At 35.2% G+C, this 21,693-nt stretch overlaps 2 protein-coding genes across 6 annotated transcripts in view; both read right to left on the bottom strand.

Annotated features, from left to right (window-relative positions):
* The window catches only part of LOC127804848 (protein OPI10 homolog), a 43,662-nt gene extending 22,316 nt beyond the window's left edge, over window positions 1-21,346 (bottom strand). The window contains exons 1-4 of one of the 5 annotated variants that reach the window (XR_008023755.1): window positions 21,066-21,346; window positions 20,501-20,972; window positions 20,281-20,352; window positions 18,561-19,011 (exon numbers count right to left, since the gene is read on the bottom strand). Coding sequence is in view for 3 of the 5 variants with exons in the window: in XM_052341895.1 (XP_052197855.1) it covers window positions 20,509-20,972; window positions 21,066-21,168 (567 nt within the window). In the remaining 2 variants the exon portion in view is untranslated. Of the gene's footprint in view, window positions 1-15,552; window positions 15,763-18,560; window positions 19,012-20,280; window positions 20,353-20,500; window positions 20,973-21,065 lie in introns of those variants that run through there. The other 4 variants (XR_008023756.1, XM_052341896.1, XM_052341894.1 and 1 more) reach the window with 4 other exon arrangements.
* On the bottom strand, window positions 9,684-16,872 carry LOC127804340 (uncharacterized). The gene is made up of 4 exons (XM_052341200.1): window positions 16,805-16,872; window positions 11,630-11,711; window positions 10,844-11,142; window positions 9,684-10,755 (listed from the first exon to the last, which is right to left on the bottom strand). The coding sequence occupies exons 1-4, from the start codon at window positions 16,870-16,872 to the stop codon at window positions 9,684-9,686; spliced, it is 1,521 nt and encodes a 506-aa protein (XP_052197160.1).
* Window positions 21,347-21,693: the final 347 nt, after the last annotated feature.

Raw genomic sequence — 21,693 nt, 5'->3', positions numbered from 1 at the left:
CAACTGAAAAACAGAAACGAAAATAACAAGATCAAGATAGATCTGTTCTATACCGATCTCTACGATCAAGGCAAAGATCTGTTCTATCAGTTTACAACCTCTCACGCCTCAGACGTTTAAAAAACAAATAGAGATTAAGCAATAGCCGTTCTTACCGTCAGATCTTACTATGGAAGCAACCAAAGAATCGAATGAAACATAGATCAAAACGAAGGATTCACGAATAGTGTCCTCTTCAAGAATCGCTGACTTAGGGTTTTCAGAGAGAGAGGACAAGACAAATATCATAGAGTTCTTAGAGATTAGGGCATCGAGCTGCCCTTTTATAGCAACGCCAATCATGGGCTAAACAGAAATGGGCTCGGCCAGCAATACACGAGGCAACACGGAAATAATATGGGCTCGGCCCATATAACACAAACAGCCCAAATAACATGCAGCTGATATATATTAACATATATATATATATATAACAGCATATAATGAGACATTTATATTTAAATGAAACAAATATAAAAAATACATCTCAGCAACATGTAACAGCATGCCAAAAATCTGATAAAAACATTTTGAATCACATAATATCAACAAATTCCACCTTGATTCAAGAATGGATTAAAAATAGTGGATGATGACTAGAGACCCCAGCATATCTTCCACAGCTACGTTGGAAGAATATTGAGCAAGTCCAAAGCTTGCTCAAACTTTACTACAGGAACTGATTTAGTTAGGATATCTACAGGATTTATCAAGGTAGAAATTTTTTTTATTTTTACCTGACCTTTAGCTATAATATCTCTAACAAAATGAAGACGCACATCTATGTACTTGGTTCTCTCATGGAAGGTACTGTTCTTTGAGAGATGTATTGCATTTGGGAATCACAATAAATTTTAGGAATTTGGTTACCTAAACCTAATTCTCTAACTATTCCCTACAACCAGATGGCTTCTTTCATAGCTTCTGTTAATGCTACATATTCGGCCTCAGTGGTTGATAACGCCACTATGTGTTGGAGATTTGCTTTCCAACTTATCACATTTCTACCCAAAATGAAAACATATCTTGATAAGGATCTTCTCTTATCCAAATCAGCTGCAAAATCAGAATCACAACAACCCTTAATGCTGCTGGAATTTTCAGCATTTGATCTAAACACTAAACCCTTATTCACCGACCCCTTTAAATACCTAAGGACCCATTTAACAGCTGACCAATGTTCCTTAGATGGATTGCACATGAATCTACTTACTAGGCTAACCCCATAGGCTATATCAGGCATGGTACTTATCATGGCATACATGAGGCTTCCCACTGCATTAGAGTAGGGAACCTTCTTCATGTAGTCAGCTTCTTCTTCAGGTAAGTTTCCTTTTACAGCTTGGAGCTTAAAATGAGGAGGTATGGGGGTTGAAACAGGTTTGCAGCCTTCCATATCAAAGAGGCTTATCACTTTCCTTAAATAGCCTGATTGGGACAAGGTCAATGTACTCCTTTTTCTATCTCTAGTGATATCTATCCCTAAGATACGCCTAGCTGCTCCTAGGGTTTTCATTTCAAATTCTGATTTTAATGCTTGAGTCAATCTATCTATTTCTCCCCTCTCTTTACATGCAATAAGCATATCATCAACATATATAAGGAGATATATAAACAATTTTTATTTAAGCTGTTTATAATAGACACAGTGGTCAAAGTTACACCTAGTGTAATTCTCTTTGAGCATAAACTCATCAAATCTCCTATACCACTGTCTAGGAGATTGCTTTAAACCATATAAGGATTTTTGTAACAAGCAGACCTTATTCTCCCTTCCCTTTTCTATGAAACCTATAGGCTGGTCCATATATATTTTCTCTTCTAGGTTTCCCTGAAGGAAAGCAGTCTTAACATCTAATTGCTCAAGCTCTAGATTATTTAAGGCTACTAAGGCTAAAACTAATCTTATAGAAGTATGCTTCACTACAGGTGAGAATACTTCATGGTAGTCAATGCCTTCTCTTTGAGAGAAACCCTTGGCAACTACCCTAGCCTTAAATCTGGCTGGTTCTACACCTGGGATACCTGGTTTTCTTTTAAATATCCATTTACAACCTATAACTTTCTAGTCTTTAGGTTTATTTACAAGAATCCAGGTTTTATTCTTTTGAAGAGATTCCATTTCTTCCTTCATTGCCTTTAACCAGTTAGTTTTATACTTACTGGAACAAGCTTCTTGATAACTAAGAGGCTCTCTCATGCTCTATTGAGTCTCCAATGTTAAGAGCATAGGCAATCACATCAGCATGAGCATACCTAGAAGGAGGTTTAATTTCCCTTCTTACCCTATCCCTAAATAAGACATAATCATCCAATTCTAGAATGGTTTCAGCTGAATTTTCATTATCCTCACTCTCTATTTCAGTTTCAGCAAAGTCTTGCGAACTGGACTCTTGATGACTCTCATGGTCAGTTTCTACTAGATTTTCATTAATTCTATCTCTTTTCACCTTAAGCTGAAATTTATCAGCTTGGCTTTCCTTAGCATTTACCACTTTATTTGGGATATAGTATTCTGATTCTTTGAATATTACATCCCGGCTGATAACAGTTTTCTTTTCGTCAATCAGCCATAATTTGTATCCTTTTACCCCTTGAGGGTATCCTAAGAATACAGCCTTCTTGGCTCTAGGGTCTAACTTCCCTTCTTTCTTATAGACATAAGCTATACATCCAAAAGGTCTAAGATGGTTAAGAGATGGGATTTTCCCACTCCATAGTTGCTCAGGAGTTCTAAATTCTATGGCGGAGGAAGGAGATCTGTTTATGAGATAACAAGCAGTTGAAACTGCTTCAGCCCAAAATTTCTTGGGCAAGTTTGAGTCCTTTAAAAAACATCTAACTTTGTTTAGGATGGTTCTATTCATGCGTTCAGCAACTCCATTTTGTTGAGGTGTTTCACTGCATGTTCTATGCCTTGCAATGCCTACTTGTGTGCAGTAATTGGAGAATTCTTGATTACAGAATTCCAGGCCATTATCTGTTCTAAGGGTCTTTATTTTCTTGCTTGATTGTAACTCTACATAAGTCTTCCATTCCTTAAATTTAGCAAAAGCTTCACTCTTATACTTAAGGAAATAGACCCAAACCTTCCTAGAATAGTCATCTATAAAGGAAAGAAAATATTGGGCACTTGAAAGGGAGCTAGGGACTTGGGGAGATCTCCAAAGATCGGAATGAACATACTCTAGAACATCTTTGGACTTATGAGTTTCAGAAGCAAACTGCAACCTGTGAGACTTGCCCAAGGCACATGTCTCACAAAAGTCTAGGTTTCCAATCTTCCTGGAATCTAAGATTCCTTGCTTACTTAATTCTAGTAGTCCTTTCATTCCTATATAACCTAGCCTCCTATGCCACAACACAATATCATCTATTTCAGAAGATGAAACTACAGCACACCCAGAGATTGACTCTCCTTGAAGGACATACAGTCCTTGCTTGCGGATTCCCTTAAGAACTACCATGGATCCTTTAAACACTTTAAGGACCCCATTTTCAGACTTATAAGACCCCCCCCATTAGAATCTAACATACCTAGAGCAATAAGATTTCTTCTAAGGTTTGGCACATACCTCACATTGTCTAAAGTCCTATATGTTCCATCCCACATTTTAAACCTAACTGACCCTAAACCGGTTACATTACAGGATTGATTATTAGCCATTAGGACTTTGCCACCTTCTATATGCTGGAAGTTGAGCAACCAGTCTTTCATAGGTGTCATGTGAAAAGTGCAACCTGAATCTAAAATCCACTCATTATCTATGGTATGTTCTGTTATAATTAGGCCTTCTGCACTATCATATCCATCAGAAATATTTGTTGCATCCTGATTACTTGAGTTTTCATTTTCTAGATATTTCTTTCTCTTATAGCAGTTCTTTCTTACAATACCAACAGGTTCTTGTTTTTGAGGATCCTCTACTTGTTCCTCTTGATTTAGAATTTGACCTTGTTTTACTCCTACCCCTTGAATTCCCTTTGGCTTTGCTCTTAGATTTCTGTTCCCAATTACCCTTTACATTTAAGCCTTCAACACTATTTATTTTCTTATCTTTCTTATCATCTTCAAGATCCCTAGATCTTAAGGCAGATACTACATCCTCTAAGGATAAAGAAGTTCTACCATACTACATTACAGTTCTTAAATCTCTATATGATTCAGGCAAAGCATTTAGAAGAATTACAGCTTGATTTTCTTCAGAGATACACTCATCTATGTTTTCTAGACCTATTACAATGACATTAAAGTCATCTAGATTTTTTTTCTAGAGTTTTAGAGGTATTCATTTTAAAACCAAACAGTCTTCCTTTTAAGAAAATCTTACTTGTTAAAGACTTAGTCATATATAGAGATTCTAACTTATTCCACACCTTTAAAGCAGTCTTCTCCTTATTTACTTGTCTAAAGACTTTATCAGAAAGATTTAGGATTATTAGACTGTAAGCTAACCTATCCATTTTCCGCATTTCAGGAGTAGGTGGAGATTCTATTCTATCCTTCTCAGCTGCAGAAGGTTCATCCAGTGCTTCAGAGCACTGGTTTTGAACCAATATTGTAGTCATTTTCTTTTGCCATAACAAAAAATCACCACTACCATAAAACTTATCTAATTCATACTTAGATGGAGCCATTTTATGGATAGGAATAAAGTAGAAATAGGAACTAACAGGTATGAGGAACAGATAAGATATAAATCTTATTTAAGTTTTGAATATAAGAATTTGAAATTTAATTTTTTCAGAAATTAACTAAACCAGAGTTTGGATTTTCAAATTCAGACAAGAATATAAGGTAAAGAATGTTATAGAATAAAGTAAATGATAGATTACTTATTCAAGATCAAGAAAGTACAGCTTGGATTAGAGCATGCAGAACAAAGATTTGAAAAAACCCTAAGTTTTTGAAGTTCTTACCAGATCTGAGATTTTACCTTTCGAATTTGAGACAGTTTGACCGGGATCTTAGAACCTCGTGGCTCTGATATCACTTGTAGGTTTTGTATAACCTGATTTCTCGGCCAAACACAGATTAAGCGCGATACAAAGTAAACCAAAACTTTAAACAGAAAAGTATAAATGCAAGACACAGTGATATACGTGTTCGGATCAATAGATCCTACTCACGGCAGAGGCTCCGCCTCTAGTCAATCCACTAGATCTCAAGTTTACAAACGATTACAAGACCATGAACAGTAAAATAGAAACAGTATTACAATACAACTGAAAAACAGAAACGAAAATAACAAGATCAAGATAGATCTGTTCTATACCGATCTCACGATCAAGGCAAAGATCTGTTCTATCAGTTTACAACCTCTCACGCCTCAGGCGTTTAAAAAACAAATAGAGATTAAGCAATAGCCGTTCTTACCGTCAGATCTTACCATGGAAGCAACCAAAGAATCGAATGAAACATAGATCAGAACGAAGGATTCACGAATAGTGTCTCGCTTCAAGAATCGCCGACTTAGGGTTTTCAGAGAAAAAGCACAAGACAAATATCAGAGAGTTCTTAGAGATTAGGGCATCGAGCTGCCCTTTTATAGCAACGCCAATCATGGGCTAAACAGGAATGGGCTCGGCCTGCAGCACACGAGGCAACACGGAAATAATATGGGCTCGGCCCATATAACACAACAGCCCAAATAATATGTAGCTGATATATATTAACAACATATATATACTAGGGAATGCCCGTGACTAAAGGCACGGTGTAAATAATATAAAAGTAAATAATATTAAGATTAAATATTAAATAAAAGTTAAAATTATTGTATACTTATTAATATTGTATAATAAAAAAATAAATTAAAAAAATCTCTACAATCTGAATAAATTAAATTAAAAGTTAAATATCAAATAAAATACATATCAGTTAATGCTATTGCTGCCAATCAAATATAAAAAAAAAGATAAATATCAAATACTATTGCAAAACAAACATTATATTGTCATACACCAAAAGATTGGATTAAAGTTTTACAAAAAATGGGTTAAAACTTTACAAAATATGTATGCTTTACAAAAAATGTGTCAATAACATGTCTTTAAACATGTGTTTGCTCGAACTTTCTCCTCATTACTTTCCAAAAAGTCTTCGTATCAACTTGTATGTATCCCCAATGAGGAACATGCACAACAATCTAATAATTTGTGAAACAAAAAAAATATAGATTAGAATATTTGTTAGAAATATACATATCAAAATATACTTTGAGATTGAAATTACCTTATTACATCCCCATCGAAGCAATGTAGTTGTATTTCTCCTTTTAAGCTCCATATATTTTTCGATCCAATCCTACAGAAGTTCATATTTCAAATTATTATTAAATTTAAATTTTAAAAAAAGTTATATAATCAATAAAAATAAATCTACATGGTTACCTTCTGAACACTACAACAACACTTCAGAATAAACAATATTTGTAGTAGAATCCAAACAATCTTTAGGGAGCAGAATACTTATACGATCAAATGATGTACATCTAGATAATGCCACATATAATTGTCCATGGCTAAAAACTGGTATGCGCAAATCAACCCCAACAAATTTCACAGATTGTCCTTGAGATTTATTAATGGTCAACGCATATGCCAATCGGATAGGAAATTGACGTCTTGTCATTTGGAAAGGCATTTCTGAAGAAGATGGTGCCAAAGATATCCTTGGTATAAATGCCAAATTACCAAACTTTTCTCCAGTTAAAATTTGAGCTTCAATTATGCGAGTGTCGCACCTAATAATCATCAATCTTGTACCATTACATAGTCCATCTTTTGGTGCAATGTTTCTCAACAATATTATAGGACAACCCACCTTCAACTCTAACTTAAAAGTTGGCAACCCAGGAGGATCCAATGAATTTAAATATTCATTAGGATATCTATTTGTAATGGTAGGATCAATTTCATTATCTCCAGACATTTTATCTGCTGCAAGATAAGTATATAATCTCCCTGGAAAGATATTCAACGCAGTAGTATTGATGTCACTGACATCATCGTTACGCGCAGACAGAATTGTGCGTTCAGTTAAAAATGTTGGGGTTGACGTCTCTATCATGTTCAACCGTGGGTAAACTGTAGAAAGTAATTCATTCAAATCTTGACATTTGTGTATTGTTGATGGAAGGTTAACGATTTCTTGAGGATTGGTCCCAATCTAAAAAAAGTGAAATCAATAAAAAAAATAAGAATGAAAACACATTTTATTAATTTAAAATATCCAAAAAATAAATTTGCAAAAGTAGTGTTACCTCCATCAAGAAATTTGCAAAATTAGCATTTTCACGATCTTCATGATTCAAGCGCATATTCAAATCCAAAGTTAAGATATGTATATGCTTCCATAGAACAGAATGTCTTAATGATGCATTCACAATTTGCTCACGAACTCCTTTGGGTATAACTGGTAAGATTTGTCGAAAATCTCCACCAAGAACAACAGTAATACCCCCAAATGGCTTTTCACTATCACAAATATCCCTCAATGTACGATCAACCGCCTCAACACAATGTCTATGTTGCATCGGAACTTCATCCCAAATTATGAGTTTTGTTTCTCTAAATAACTCAGCTTGCAATGATTGTTTGCTAAGCCCACAATTTGAATTTTCCAACACATCTAACGGGATGGAAAATGTTGAATGTGCAGTACGACCTCCGACCAGTAACAATGATGCAATTCCAGATGAAGCCACAGTAATAACGATATGCCCAAGGTTGCGACATTTTAATGCTATCGTATTGTACAAAAATGTTTTCCCTGTTCCAGCACCCCCATTCAGAAAGAAAACAACTCCTTTATTTTGAAAAACTGAAGAAGTGATTGTGTTATAAGCATTCCGCTGTCCATTGTTGAGACAATCAATAGAAATTTGTGGATCTGCCTGTTGTGCCTCACTTTGCAGTTGTTGATGTTCGAATATCAATCAATTACCAACTACTACACTCCAATTTCTAGTAACTTGTGGCATGGGTGGGAAGTCAATTAAACTTTTGCCTGATTCATGAAGCATTTGATTCAAAAGATGGAGACCATAATCTTCAATTTGAGCATCAGTTGGGTTAGAAATGGCAAACAATGTACGATCTTATGTGCAAGGTCATCACATATATGCGTTGAGAATTGATTCCATAATGCACATGGATTTAGTGGAGAGCACTGGGTGAGAATAATACTAAACAATCTCCTCAATTGATATCCAGTTTTCATAACTGTAGCCTCTTTCAAGCATTGTATCCATTCTTCATCATCTTCTAAAAGCCCCCTTGCAACACATGCTAATTTAAATGTATCATGCACAACATTATCGACCGTGCGTAAAGACCGAAACGACTTTGGTCCTTTGACAACGGTTAGTAACAAACGCAGATAAAATCTTTCACCACAATTAGGGCTAGCAAAGTACATTCTACCAATTGCATATCCTCTTTCTCTTGATTTCCATCTCTTTTCCGACTTGAGCCAAACATAATGCTGTGGAAATTCTTGATAAGTGAATGGACATTCATCTTCACTGCCAGCACAATATGCAAAAAAAACCAGTAAGAGTTGACATTTGTTGACCAGCTCTAGATTGAATAGTTTCTAACGACTCTTCTGGGTTAAAAACAACACGATGCATTCCAGGTAAATGAAGTGCTAATCGTATAACTGTTGGCATCTCTGCATGCAAAGGATGACCAAATATTCGCCAAGCAGCTTCTGGAGGTCCAATATACCTTGCATCGAGATATTGTTGAATCTCATTTATCATTCCTAACGCCATCGTTGTACGATCATAACCCTTATAAATGTACTTATGTATATACTTGACACATCTCATCCCGGCACAAACTTCCACATTTATATGACAGTTGAAAAGTTTAGAAAGATATGCATTGTATGGTACGACATCCTTGTTATCAACTTTTTGCCCCCTCACGGTATGTACTTGACCATTATTGCGACGACGATAGATAGGGTATCCATCTTGATCCATAGTTGTTGTTTCTGTGAAAACTCGAGGGTATCTCTTAGTGCATCTACCATTTTCCATACATGGTGCTTGGGAATTCCGAGCACCACACGGTCCATGTACCATACAACATTTGATAGTTTCAAAAAGCATAGGATCATCTCTCGGGTTTGGAAATTCTGCACAGACTAAATTGTCTACTTGAGCACATGTTCGAATTTTGTCTGGACCCTTAAGAAATAAAAGTGCATGCATATGAGGGAGGCCTCGTTTTTGAAATTCAATTGTAAAAACATGCGCAACTTTATGTCCAAACACTTTATTTGTTTCTATCTCCTTCATCAAACATTTTCTCTTCAACTCAAAAACACGTGCAATTAAATCAGGACGATCAATAGGCTTTTGATGTGGTAATAATGCTGAAGTAATTTCTGGCCAATTGGGATTTGCAGTCATGGTGAGAAAAATATCTGGGTGCTGGTTGTATCGCGTGATAGCCATTGAATCTTGAAAGATTTCAAACATATGTCTAGGACTACCAGTAAATGAAGATGGCAAAACAAACCTTTGACCAATTTGACCAGGTCGCACATAATCTGGATCCATATCTGACAACTCTTGGTAAAGCTCAGCCCGAACTTTCCCTTGATTAAGCTTGTAGTATGTCAATCGATTTTACTCAGTTGCAGCCCAAGCATCTACCAAAAACTCTTGAAATAGTTTCCCACCTCTCAAAATTGTTGAATACTCTGTGGGTCGTTCAAACAAACGATAACTATAAAAATCCATTTGAGTAAGTCGATCAGTTGAAGGTCGATCATACTGAACATTCCACAATTTCAGCTCAGGTTCCCATCCAAGCTCACCATAGGGAAATAATAGAACATAATGTAATGGCAGGTATGCTGGGTGACATTCATTAATTTGCATCAACTCATTATTTCCTCGAAAATGTAAGATAATATCTCTCATTCCATTAACTTCTGTTCCATCACCCGGTATTACAATCGCAATCTCATCTGCAGTTGGTAGGTTATATCGACGTCGATCAGTTCTTGAATTGTAATGAAGATGAGCAGGTAAATTGTGTCCCGCCGAGTCTAATTGATATAAAATAGCATGAGCTTGGCGAAATTTATCTACAAATGCATTGACTTGCAACAAACTATCCTGAATAATTTTGAGAACATCCCTTCTCAAGATAGGATTTCTACGATTACGAATTTCTAAAGCTGAATCAGGGTCATAGATATACAGTTGAGCATAACTTGCTTCTATCCCTGGTTGTGGTTGTAGTGATCCTGTTCGATGTCGCAATTCCCCATGAATTGTGAATGATGTAGGGCCCCTTCCACTGAGTACTCTAGGATCTAATGTAGCACCAAGACTCGTAAAAGCATTGGTTGCATTGTACACTCGAGTATAACTTCGAAAGGATTTTGATTGATCATTATTCCTATCATACAAAGCCTGAAGTGGTGGAGGGGGTGTAATAAGTAAGGGTAGCCTAATCTTTCCTTCCAAACAGCAAGTTCCGAATAAGGGACACTTCATAGAAGATTTTGTCAATTTTTCATCCATCCAATGTAAGGCTGAACAATAAGGACATAATACATCCATCTTGCCAAGATAATGGCGGCAAGAATCTTTGTGTACCCGGGCGTCAATTGATGTACTCATAGGCATATCTTCTAATTCATCATCAGTACATAGATCTTCTTGAAGAAATCGATTTATAGGAGTAGACCTATGAATATGTGTGTATAAATAAAAATTTGTAAAACAAAACGGTATGAGTAAAAATGTGTATTTCAAGATAATACACAGTAGTTTACCGATTCCTTTGTGGAGCCAACGATGTGATTGGCATAGAAAACGAACATGTAGAATGATGGGTAACCATTCTTCGTTTTTGTGCCGAATGAGAATCTTCAGTTATTGTTTCCCACTCTAAGCAAGTGCGATCACGACGAATTGGTGTTAAAGAAGATTCTCTTAGTTGAACACATTCTTCTAATCCCTCTTGCTCTCGTTGCAAGCATTGAAATTCAAAGTATGACTTTTGTTTTTTTTCACGCTCCCGCCGTGCACGTTGGGCCAATGCAACTTTTGATATTACATTATCATTTTGTGCCTAAAATGAAAATATTTTATCATTGGTGCAAAATATGTGAATATTTTGTGGTTAAAATGAAACTATTTTCTTATTTCTTTCATTTCTCTTAATAAGAATAAAAAACCAATATTCTTTAGTTTCTTCTTTCTTTATATATTTTATCTTTTTTCCTATTCTTTTCGTATAAATAGCAACTTATGAATTGTACATTATAAATGCACATGTATCCATGCAAAATAAAAATAAATAAATTCATGCAAATAATAGCAAGTTACAGGAAAACATATTACAATCATTCTACAAAAATAACATAAAACAACAAATTCATTTTATGCACTGATATCACTTGACATGTATTTGTCAATCTCTTGTAAGAAAGAGCAATATTTTATTTTCATTTAGACATTGGATTGACATTTTCTTTTCATTTAGACATTGGATTTAAGGTTTATATAATCTTATATAAATAAAATACATACAATGTTTGACTTGATTTTTTACTTACCGCACGAACATGAATATCATTAAGGTCGTGCTCATCACGGATGACCACGCCAACATTTATAGATGGAGTTGTAGGAGCAGGCCTACAAAAATGGATTGTAAACAAATTAAAATCTATATAATAAAGTGGTAATAGTAAGAGTATATATTTTAAGAATTAACTACAGTTGTTTACCAATTTCGTGTTAAAGAAGATTGTTTTGGGTTAATACATTCCTTTGATCTTTCTCATTCTCGTCGCAGGCGTTGTCCCAATTGGTATGCAGAACATGACTTTTGATTTTTTTCACGTTCTCGTCGTGCACGTTGGGCCAATACAGCTTTTGATAACACATTATCATTGTGTGCCTATAATGAGAATATTTTAGGAGTATGTGCATAAAATGTGAAGATTATCTTATCTCTTGCTTCCTTTTAACTAACTCGGTTGAGTTGTTAGTCACATAAAAACCAATGCATATTTTGATGAAATTTAAAAACTGCAAACTCACTATGTACTTGTTGGTTTAAAGACAGTATGAACGGACAAACTCACTATGTACTTTTTTATTTCCTACTTTCCTTTTCACTCTTCTTATTCTTTCATTAAAAGCTTCTTATAAGAAAAATAAAAAATTAAAAAAAACTATATTATGTAGTTTCCTATTTTTTTCTCTTATTTATTTTCTTCTCTTTTTAATAGACAAACATATTAAAAATTAGAAAAATATTTCACATTCAATAAAAAGAATTTTGAATAAATATTTCAAAAAAAACTTTTTAAAAATGTACATAAAAAAAAGTATATGACACTATGTAATTCCTAAAAAAAAATTATATGACAATATTCGAAAAATAAACTTTTAAAAATTGTTGAGAAACCATACCACAGGATGTGCATTTTTCTTTCTTTTGCCAGAATGGATTGACTTTTCTTTTTCCTTTGCCTTTGCCTATAATAAAAAATAAGTAGAATATATTTATAAATTATTATTTTTAAAATGATAAGAAAATATGTATCCTTACCTCACGAATGCGAATAGTATTAAGGTCACGCTCATCGCGAATAACAACATTAACATTTCTTTCTTGAAGAAATTGAACCTATACATACAAACACGTTAGAGTGATAAATAAAATCTTATACACATAAATAAAAAAATTAGTAAACGGAATTGATATTACGGTTCGGTGTAAGTCTCCATCCACCTATAAAGTATGAGAACAAAAGCATTTTATTAGAAGAAAATTAGATATGTTATGTTTTTTTTTTTAAAAAAAATATAGGCCTTACAAAGAAAAAAACTTACTTGACCAAAAATAGTGATATTGTCCATAACTGTTGTACTTCAACCTAAAAATGTTTGGTTATAAAATTTTAGACACTAAAAAAAAAAAAAATTAGCAATACTAAATAGTTAACATGGATTTAATTGACAATGTTGTGTTATTTCCAATTAAGATGTATTTTAACAATCACATTAAAATGATAAAAATAAAATTGGAGTACAACAATTGTTCAAATTTGAACTCTTATCTTTCCTAACTAACTTTAAGTTTATAAAAATAAAATTAAAACCAAAATCAAAGCCTGGTATGAATAATTATCACTTGGAAAGTCCAAACATAAATTTAGGCAAAAAAATAAATTTCAACAGATAACAAAGTCATTTTATAAATAAACATGTCTTTAGGCATGTTTATATTCATTTTTTTGATAATTTCATGTTTAAGAATTATATACATTGTCTTCAAATACATGATATAATCGAGTTTAGGTTTTCAATTTTATATTAGATTTTTTTTAGTTGCACCGTGCCTTCAGGCACGGGTTATTCCTAATCTAGATATATATACAAACACACATGGTTGCAGCCATGGCAACCGCCGCCCGTAATCAATGGAGGGAACCTTGATTCGGGATCGAAGATATATAATTCTAAATGTCAAATTCTTAAAACTTACACTATTGATTTTTTTTTATTTAAAAAATTTCAAATGTTGTAGTCCATAATTTCTTTTTAAAAAAATTAAAACTTACACTGTTGGTGTTTTTTTTATTTAAAATTTTCAAATGTTGTAGAATACTTAAAAAATTGAAAAGTCCCCGATCGCTGCTGGTCCCCGACAATCCCAAAATGTTCTCACACTCAATAACTCTTAATGATAAATTTTATTTATTTTCTTTTAAATAATTAACTAACTACCATAAATATTAGATATTAAACTTAATACCTACTGCTGCTTTGTTTTTTCAATAAGTAATTTATATATTTTGGAAAGTGTTGCTACAATCACTATATTCCAATACAAAGTTAATCTATTGAGAAATAATTCATTCATGTAAACTCGTCCACTTCGTGAGATTATGAGTTCATTTATTGAGAAATAATTTTTTGAGATGTATCCATACAACATCTCTTAATCATACACACAAAGGCAAAAATGAGAAACGATTTAATTAACAATGGAGCATCTTTTGTCTATTATCATTGTTTGCTACTCATTTAAATACATACATACATACATATATTCAATTTACACCGTGTTTGCTACTCATTTAGTCTTAATAAACATGCATTTAATTAACAACAATTAATATACATAAATGCTCATTTAAGATCTTGCATATATATAACCGAAATGTGCATATATATTACAGAAATGCTCACCATGTATGTTGGCGTACATACATACATACATACAAAGAAAAAACAAAGAACAACAAACATTACATGTCCTTGACCTAATTAGAACTATTGATTTACATATTGATTTACATATATCAATATTCCCACAATCCACTGATTGCACTTTCATCTCTTGTTCAAATAATTCCTTTTGAACAATTCCATTACATGTCCTTGACCTAAGAACTAAACAGTGATTAACAGTTTAGTTTGAAAATCTACAAAATTTCTCAAAATTCTCTCATAGCTTAATATCTTCAATTGAGATAGGCTGTTTGATGCTTTTCATTACTTCATATAGATTTGAGATGCTTTTCATTACTTCATAAACAGTAGCTCCAACAAATGCGTAAAACAGTGATAATAGATAAAATTAAAACATGGCAAACATTAGATTGCTTTTGTATTCCAGCAAACAATCTAATATGCATTTAATATTAATCTCATAGCATCTAATGCGTAAAACAGTGATAATAGACAAAAGTATCTGATGCTTCATTGATCTCATAGCAAACATTAGATTGCTTTTGTATTCTAGCAAACAAAGAACAGCGTACAAAACATCTTAAACGCTGTAAGATTTATTCCAGCAAACACTTAATATACATACACTTAATATACATTTAATATACATACAAACATACATACAGTGTACATTTACAGACACTTAATATACACTTAAATCTTAAACGCTGTGAGCAACGAACATACATACAGACACTTAAACCAAACATCTTAAACTAAATTTCCAGCAAACATACATACAGCAAACATACATCTTAAACCAAATTTCCAGCAATCGCTGGTTATTTATACAGCATATACATACAAAATATATGGTTTAAGATGAGCAGCGAACACCATCGCATTTACCAGAGAGTGGCGTTGGCAGGGGCGACGGGGACGGCGAGGCGAGCTGCGCTGTGGTCGGGTGGTCCGAGTGGCCGCAGGGGCGGGAGAGATAGAGAAAGAGAGAGAAGGAGAAAGGGAGGGATAGAGGCAGAGCGGCAAGTGATGGGTTTGGTGCTTTGAGAGAGAGAGAGAGAGAGAGAGAATGGGGTAGGGGGCAGGACAGAAGAAGCAGAGTGTGTGCGTGTGAGCCGTGAGGATGAGATGGTTTTGGGGGGGAAAAATATATTGATCTCAGCCATTGATGGAAAATCAAAAACCATCTCAACCATAAAAAAAATGTCCCCCTCACATTTGTCTATATAGATTTCAAAAACCTTCCTCCCTTATTATATAGATATATATATAACAGCATATAATGAGACATTTATATTTAAATGAAACAAATATAAAAAATACATCTCAGCAATATGTAACAGCATGCCAGAAATCTGATAAAAACATTTTGAATCACATAATATCAACAGTTATCAAGAATTTCCCCAAAGAATATAGGACAATGTTAATCAAGCACACTGACTCTTTCTCCATCTTGGGGGTCCATTACATATCTCTCCTGCAGAAACCAAACCAGCAACAAGTCATGTTAGGTTTTCGATACAGAATAACTTTGTAAAGAAGAGGAAACTTATCAAAATGATAAAGGAACAGTTGCATGCTATCAACTCGGTATGTTCTTTCAGAGGTTTGCACATGGGGTCAATGAATTTGCTATGAGAACTATCTAAAAATCCTATCGAGATTATCACATGAGATTGTGCAACAGGAGACATCCACGGAAGCAAAGCTTCATACAAATTTTTAATGAATACTCGAGGGAAATGACCATTGACCCACTATAGGTGGTTGCATTGACTGTAGGTTTAATGGGAGAACAAAGAAGCAAGCACTAAATAATCAGACATTAGTTACACGTACTCAAGCTATGCCAAGCATTTCCAGGCTGTTTTGCTTTGTGCTTTTATTAATTAAGTATTCATTTGTTTGCTTGTTTTAATCTCCTGTTTAGAGTTTTAACGTAATTCAATTAGGGGGTGTTCCACTTGGCCTAAATTATGGGAGCTTTTAAAGGGGGTAGTTTGGTCTTTTACTCGGAGCGATTTGAATGCTTATAAATTGTCAGTGAAGCTTAGGTCAGCTGTAACTTTAAAAATAACTTATAAGCTATCCAAAATAAGAGCTAGAGAGTAGCAGCTTTTTTAAAAAAAAAGCTGTTCGAAGAGCTTATAAGTTACTCCATACCAAATAGGTAACAAAAAAATTTAAGCTTTTAAGTTTCTTATAAGCTCTCTTTGACCAGAAAATAAAGGCAGTTGCTATATGTCTGACCATTCCATTCCCCAAAATAGTTATGGGTTTTGCTGACACTGAGGGAGGTTTATCACTAAAAAAGAGAACTGATGGGGGTATTTGTTAAAGGTGTCAAATACACAATGAAGCATTTGAAGATCAACGTAACAATAAGAAATCCTAGGAAGTTCAATCTTCTGATCAGTCTGGTAACCATTTGTGAGCAGTTCAAATGAAAGGCATCTAACTGATGTCAAGGTAATATGATCTTGTAAAAGGAAATAACAAGGAATGGGGAATGTATATACCTTTTCAGCGGGGGGAGAGCAAGAGAGCTAAGCAGGGCAAGGGCGAAAAGAATGAACAAATAACCCATGGTACAGATCTTCCACAAACAGTAACTCACAGTGGTCAAGAGTGTACCAAACAAGGTATCGAATTTGACATTGGTACATTATGGTACTAAAGTACCATTTCAGAATATATCACTATATACAAATTAATAATATATTATAAAATACATGTCCAAATTTAATCAAATTTTCTATATAAAATGACATTGTAGAAGCATAAAAAACCATCACTATTATTAAAAGCATATCCTAAACAAACAATTTAACACATTTAACAATATTTCCAAATCAATAATCAACAGTATAACTATATTTTCATCACGGAGACGTGTTATAGAGAGAGATAGAGAGAGAGAGAGAGCGCCAAAGCTTTAAACTGTAATCCTATCAAGGACCCAATAAGAACAATCGAAACTAATAAAATTAGAGCCAGAACTCAAAGGTTCGCCACAGCAACAGAAACTCCAATCTGCAGCATCACCAACTATCCAGTTTGACCTACCACTACTTCCAGCCTCCAAACCTCTAGAACTCACTAAGAGAAAGGCCAAAGCATTATTAGCATTTTTGAGCCAGTTTCCAACACTAGCCAAAGCCTCTTCTCTTCCACATAAAACCTACAGAGAGGCCTCTTGCTCATGGAGAGATGAGAACCAAAACAAAAAAGAAACAAAGGAAAAAAATAGACGAAGAAATTAGTGCAACTGGTTTTTTGTCCTCTAGAAAACAAGGGGAGAAAATAACTCACCGGAGGCAATGGCAAGGAGAACGGTGAGGGTTAGGCAGTAAGAGAGAGATAAGGGCATGTGAAGGAGTGAAAGGGGTCATTTTAGGCTGAAGCGTGTGGTGTATCCAGCGTGTCAAATTTTAGACTGAAGCGAGTGGGCCATTGTTCTATTTACTTCCCTTCAACCTTGCCGCCCAAACTCAGAATCGGTGTTGTAGGCCTTCTTCAGAATTTATTTCTTTTGATCCGCCGTAAAGGTTTTTGACATCTTCGCTTCCCCTTCTAGAGCTTCCCCTAGTCCGAGATTCCCAAGGAGAGCTCGTATTTTCATTTTCAAGAGGGCAAAATCATTCTGTCCCGTTAAACTTTTCAATGTCATATCTTATGGCAAACGAGGATGATGCCATTTCTTTGATCGCAACTTCTGTCTATTCTCCTTTAGAGTGATTCTTGATTTCTTGACTGTGATACCCAACTCTGATACTAAATTGTTACACAATTGACGTCCCTCATAAACCTCAAGCTCACACTCACAGCACAAACATAATAAATGACAAGAAAACAAGATACAACAGGCTAAGAGTTATCCTAATTCAGATCATTAATTGCTTGATGATCCTAAATCCAGACTGAAAGTAGGCTGACAAAATTCCACTATCAAGAATACAATCCCCACACACTCTCTCACAGCTCTTTACACGAGCTATCCCTTGGAGATTACAAAGTTTAATCCTCTAGGCTTTTCTCTCACTTTGTACACAATATGTCACAATGAAATAACTCAAGCCAGCCCTCTATTTATAAAGGATAGGGGCAACTTTTACAAGAAACAAAAATAAACGCAAACCGATAAGTATTGTTAAAAAAAGGTAGTTACCGTTATATATTCAGCTAACATGAATAGCTTAACTTTTTGTTGCTTTATGCTTCTGCGTAATGCTGGATGTCTTGACTTAGTGCAAACTTTAACAGTAACAATAAAGAAAAATGTTCCATTTTACATCCACTTCAACAATCATATAAATTTATGTTTTGACCTAGGTAATCCTGAACCTGAAATTGGAAAACCTTTCTGTAAAAAAAGTCACAACTCATACCATCCACAACCAGTCTTTGTGTTAGAATATCACAAAGTCGCCACTTTTCATTATAATCCACATAAAAACTATAATATTAATACACAAGGAACTCAAGTAAGAGCTCCGACCTACTTCAACATCTTAGACCTCCTCCCTAGAGGAGCCTTTATGCATGAGGGCCACATATTGAACTTCGACACTCATGAAAGAGCATGTGCATTAACACGAACAAGTCCAGCCAATGTAAAAAGCTCCTTCTCTAGGAATGGGGGTCTACGTCACGTTCAAATGCAAACCGGACAACTTCTGGTAATTTCCCTTCAGAAGCAACTTCTCTTTGTTTGTTATGACTTATGCTGAAATAAGAACTGTGATCAACTAAACAGGGAAGGGCCTACTTACAGTACAGAAAAAGTAAGAAAAACATCAAGAATCATCAGCACAATGTTGACTACAAATCTCTAAACAGATGATACATGCATCATGTCATCCATCCAATTTGTAATTGCTTTTCAACAAATTATCGTGCTGGTGCCACAATTGATTGAACTTTGTTTCACATGATTCTATAAGAGTAGCAAATAACATATGTAAATTTGCAATATGTACCTAAAGGGAGGGTGAGAAGAAAAATAGTGCCTCTCTTTTCTGATGTAAAATCAAAACAGAGCAAAACAGGCTAACAGTCAAAAACATATGCGAGACTTGCAGTCTAAAACAGGTTCATAGTGTTGAAGTTGACATGGGCACGTTCTCCTACAAGAAAATTCTGTCCAACAAAAACAAAGGCATGTATATCTAGGAAGACTGCAAGCTAACACAACAAGGCAAAAACCTTGACTTGTTTTCACCACACAATCTGTGAATCAAAATCATGGGATGAGAATTAATTGCTTTTATCCCAACAAACACCCAACTTAACAGGAAACAGACGTCACTCATCATGTCATTTCCCAAGTCAAAAGGATTATCCAAGGTGTACCATTTCTTAGACCGAACTAAAATTATGGATGACAGCAATAGCACCTACAGCAAACTCAAATTACAGATAATTGCAATTGAAAATGAAGGCCAAAACAGTGGAATAAATTAAATTTTCTACCCACATGCAAAAAGGGCATCATCTGAAAGTAAAAAACCTACTTTATTCTTAAATTTTTTATTAGATGCATGTTCACATTGTATAAGTATGTGCTCATGCAACATTTACCATACAGAAAAAACCACAATTCGTCTCGCGAAAGTTTGCCTATTTGGAAAGCATTGCAGATTAACACATTGAAAAAAACTTTTTAACATGTTTTATCTCACACTCTGTCTAAATTTTAAGTACGGGATGTGATAAGGAAACGGATCTCACCCAAAATGCCATTTCCCCAAACAACGAATTCTCCTACATACATTAAATTTTTCATCCTATACATAAAGAACAAGGATGTTTACATTTTGCATGTGCTCCTGCAACATTTACCGTAACAGAAAAAACTTCAATTCATCTAGCAAAAGGTTTCTCTATTTGTGGAGTATTGCAGACTAAAACATTGCAAGAAACTTTTAACATATTTCACCTCACACTCATTATAAATATTAAGTATGAAATTCCGATGACAGGAAACAGGTCTCACCCATCATGCCATTTCTTGAAACAAAAGAATTCTCCGATATGTGCTATTACCTCCAGCAAATTACTGATCAAACTAACATTTACAACAAAAGGCAATAGAAAATGCATCAGATTAATGGAAAACAAAGGATTCTTTATCGTTCACATTATGCAACCGTTAGAAAAAGAACTAGGTTCATGCCATTTTTCACATAAACATAAGCAAATGAATTAGTTTATACCTCCTAAACTACAACGCAAAACCCTTGAGATACTCAGGATCACGCTTAGCGCGATCTTGGAATTTCTTGAACCACCTATCCAATATATCCATGGGCACAATAAGCTTGCTACCGTCGACGCCGCAGAACGATTGCATGAAATTGAACAGATTCTCGCCGACCTTCATCGCCAAATGTTCGATCCGCTTCTCAGCGGCGACGTCGAGGGAGGGGAGGGTGGCGAGGTCCTCCACCGAGACGCCGATCTTCGCGGAGAGCGGGGAGGCGTCCGGGGCCATGAGCTGAAGCTGACCACCGGGCTCCGGCCACGGCAGCGACAGCACCGCTGACGGTCGAGCCACCGTCACCGCCCCACAGTAGAGGAAGGCCGATCCGGGCGACTGGATGTACACCGCTAGGGCTTTTTCTGGCGGCAGGGTAAGGCCGTTGAGGAGGAAGATGCAGAGCTCCCGAATCGAATCGTAGGCCTCCCCTGCGAACACAGAAACAACCAACCAAGTGATTAGAAAGAGCTTCGGCCTATATTTAGCAGTTAGGGTTGAAGCTTAAGTGTTGATAATTTTACCGACAAAAGTTTTCATGTCGAGAATCCAATGGGTTGTATCGATTTGAGCGAAGGTGGAGATGTCCATTGGGAAGCTCCGGTTCGGGAACACCACGCCGAACATTCTTCTCTTTCTCAATTTCTAGAAAGATACTGCAAAAACGTATGTTGTCACGGCGGCAGCGTTTCTCGCAGTTGCAGAGTGAGCTCCGTTGGGGAGCTGGTAGAGGTATAGAGTTGGACTTGAGAAAGGTCCAGTAGTGTCGAGAATATTCTAGAATATCGGCGATCATTCACCGGCCGATCGCCGATGTTAAAAATGGTAATTGATTGGGATCCAAATCAGGTATTTTCTTTTGTTTCATAGAGTGAGATCGCTCATCTCGGGCGTCTCCACCCTCTACCCGATAAAAATGTAAGGAAATGTTAATCATGATGACTCAGCCAATCAACAGCAACTAGATCAGTGCATAGCCGCTGGTGAGATTTGATTTTGGGTCATTTATTCCAACTTCACTGCTGCTAATTAACTGAGCTGTCTATGCGGGGCAGATTTTTTCTTCTTAAGATGTAAGATTATATCAATTTTATTTTAATAGAAATTTGGTGGGAGCAATTTATTTAGATTTTGCAGCGCAGCATTTATTAC

The sequence above is a fragment of the Diospyros lotus genome, chromosome 6 (genome assembly GCF_014633365.1).
Source record: "Diospyros lotus cultivar Yz01 chromosome 6, ASM1463336v1, whole genome shotgun sequence".
Taxonomy (NCBI): Eukaryota; Viridiplantae; Streptophyta; class Magnoliopsida; order Ericales; family Ebenaceae; genus Diospyros; species Diospyros lotus.
Note: the sequence above shows the minus strand (reverse complement) of the source record. Positions and strands in the feature narration are given on the sequence as shown.

Excerpts from the sequence above, each read along its gene's own strand:
- LOC127804340 (XM_052341200.1), bottom strand. The coding sequence starts at position 16,872 with ATGGGTTATTTGTTCATTCTTTTCGCCCTTGCCCTGCTTAGCTCTCTT. Across the intron at positions 11,712-16,804 it reads GCTCTCCCCCCGCTGAAAAG|GCCTGCTCCTACAACTCCAT; the intron begins GTATATACATTC and ends CCATTTTTGTAG. Across the intron at positions 11,143-11,629 it reads ATGATATTCATGTTCGTGCG|GCACAAAATGATAATGTAAT; the intron begins GTAAGTAAAAAA and ends TTTTCATTTTAG.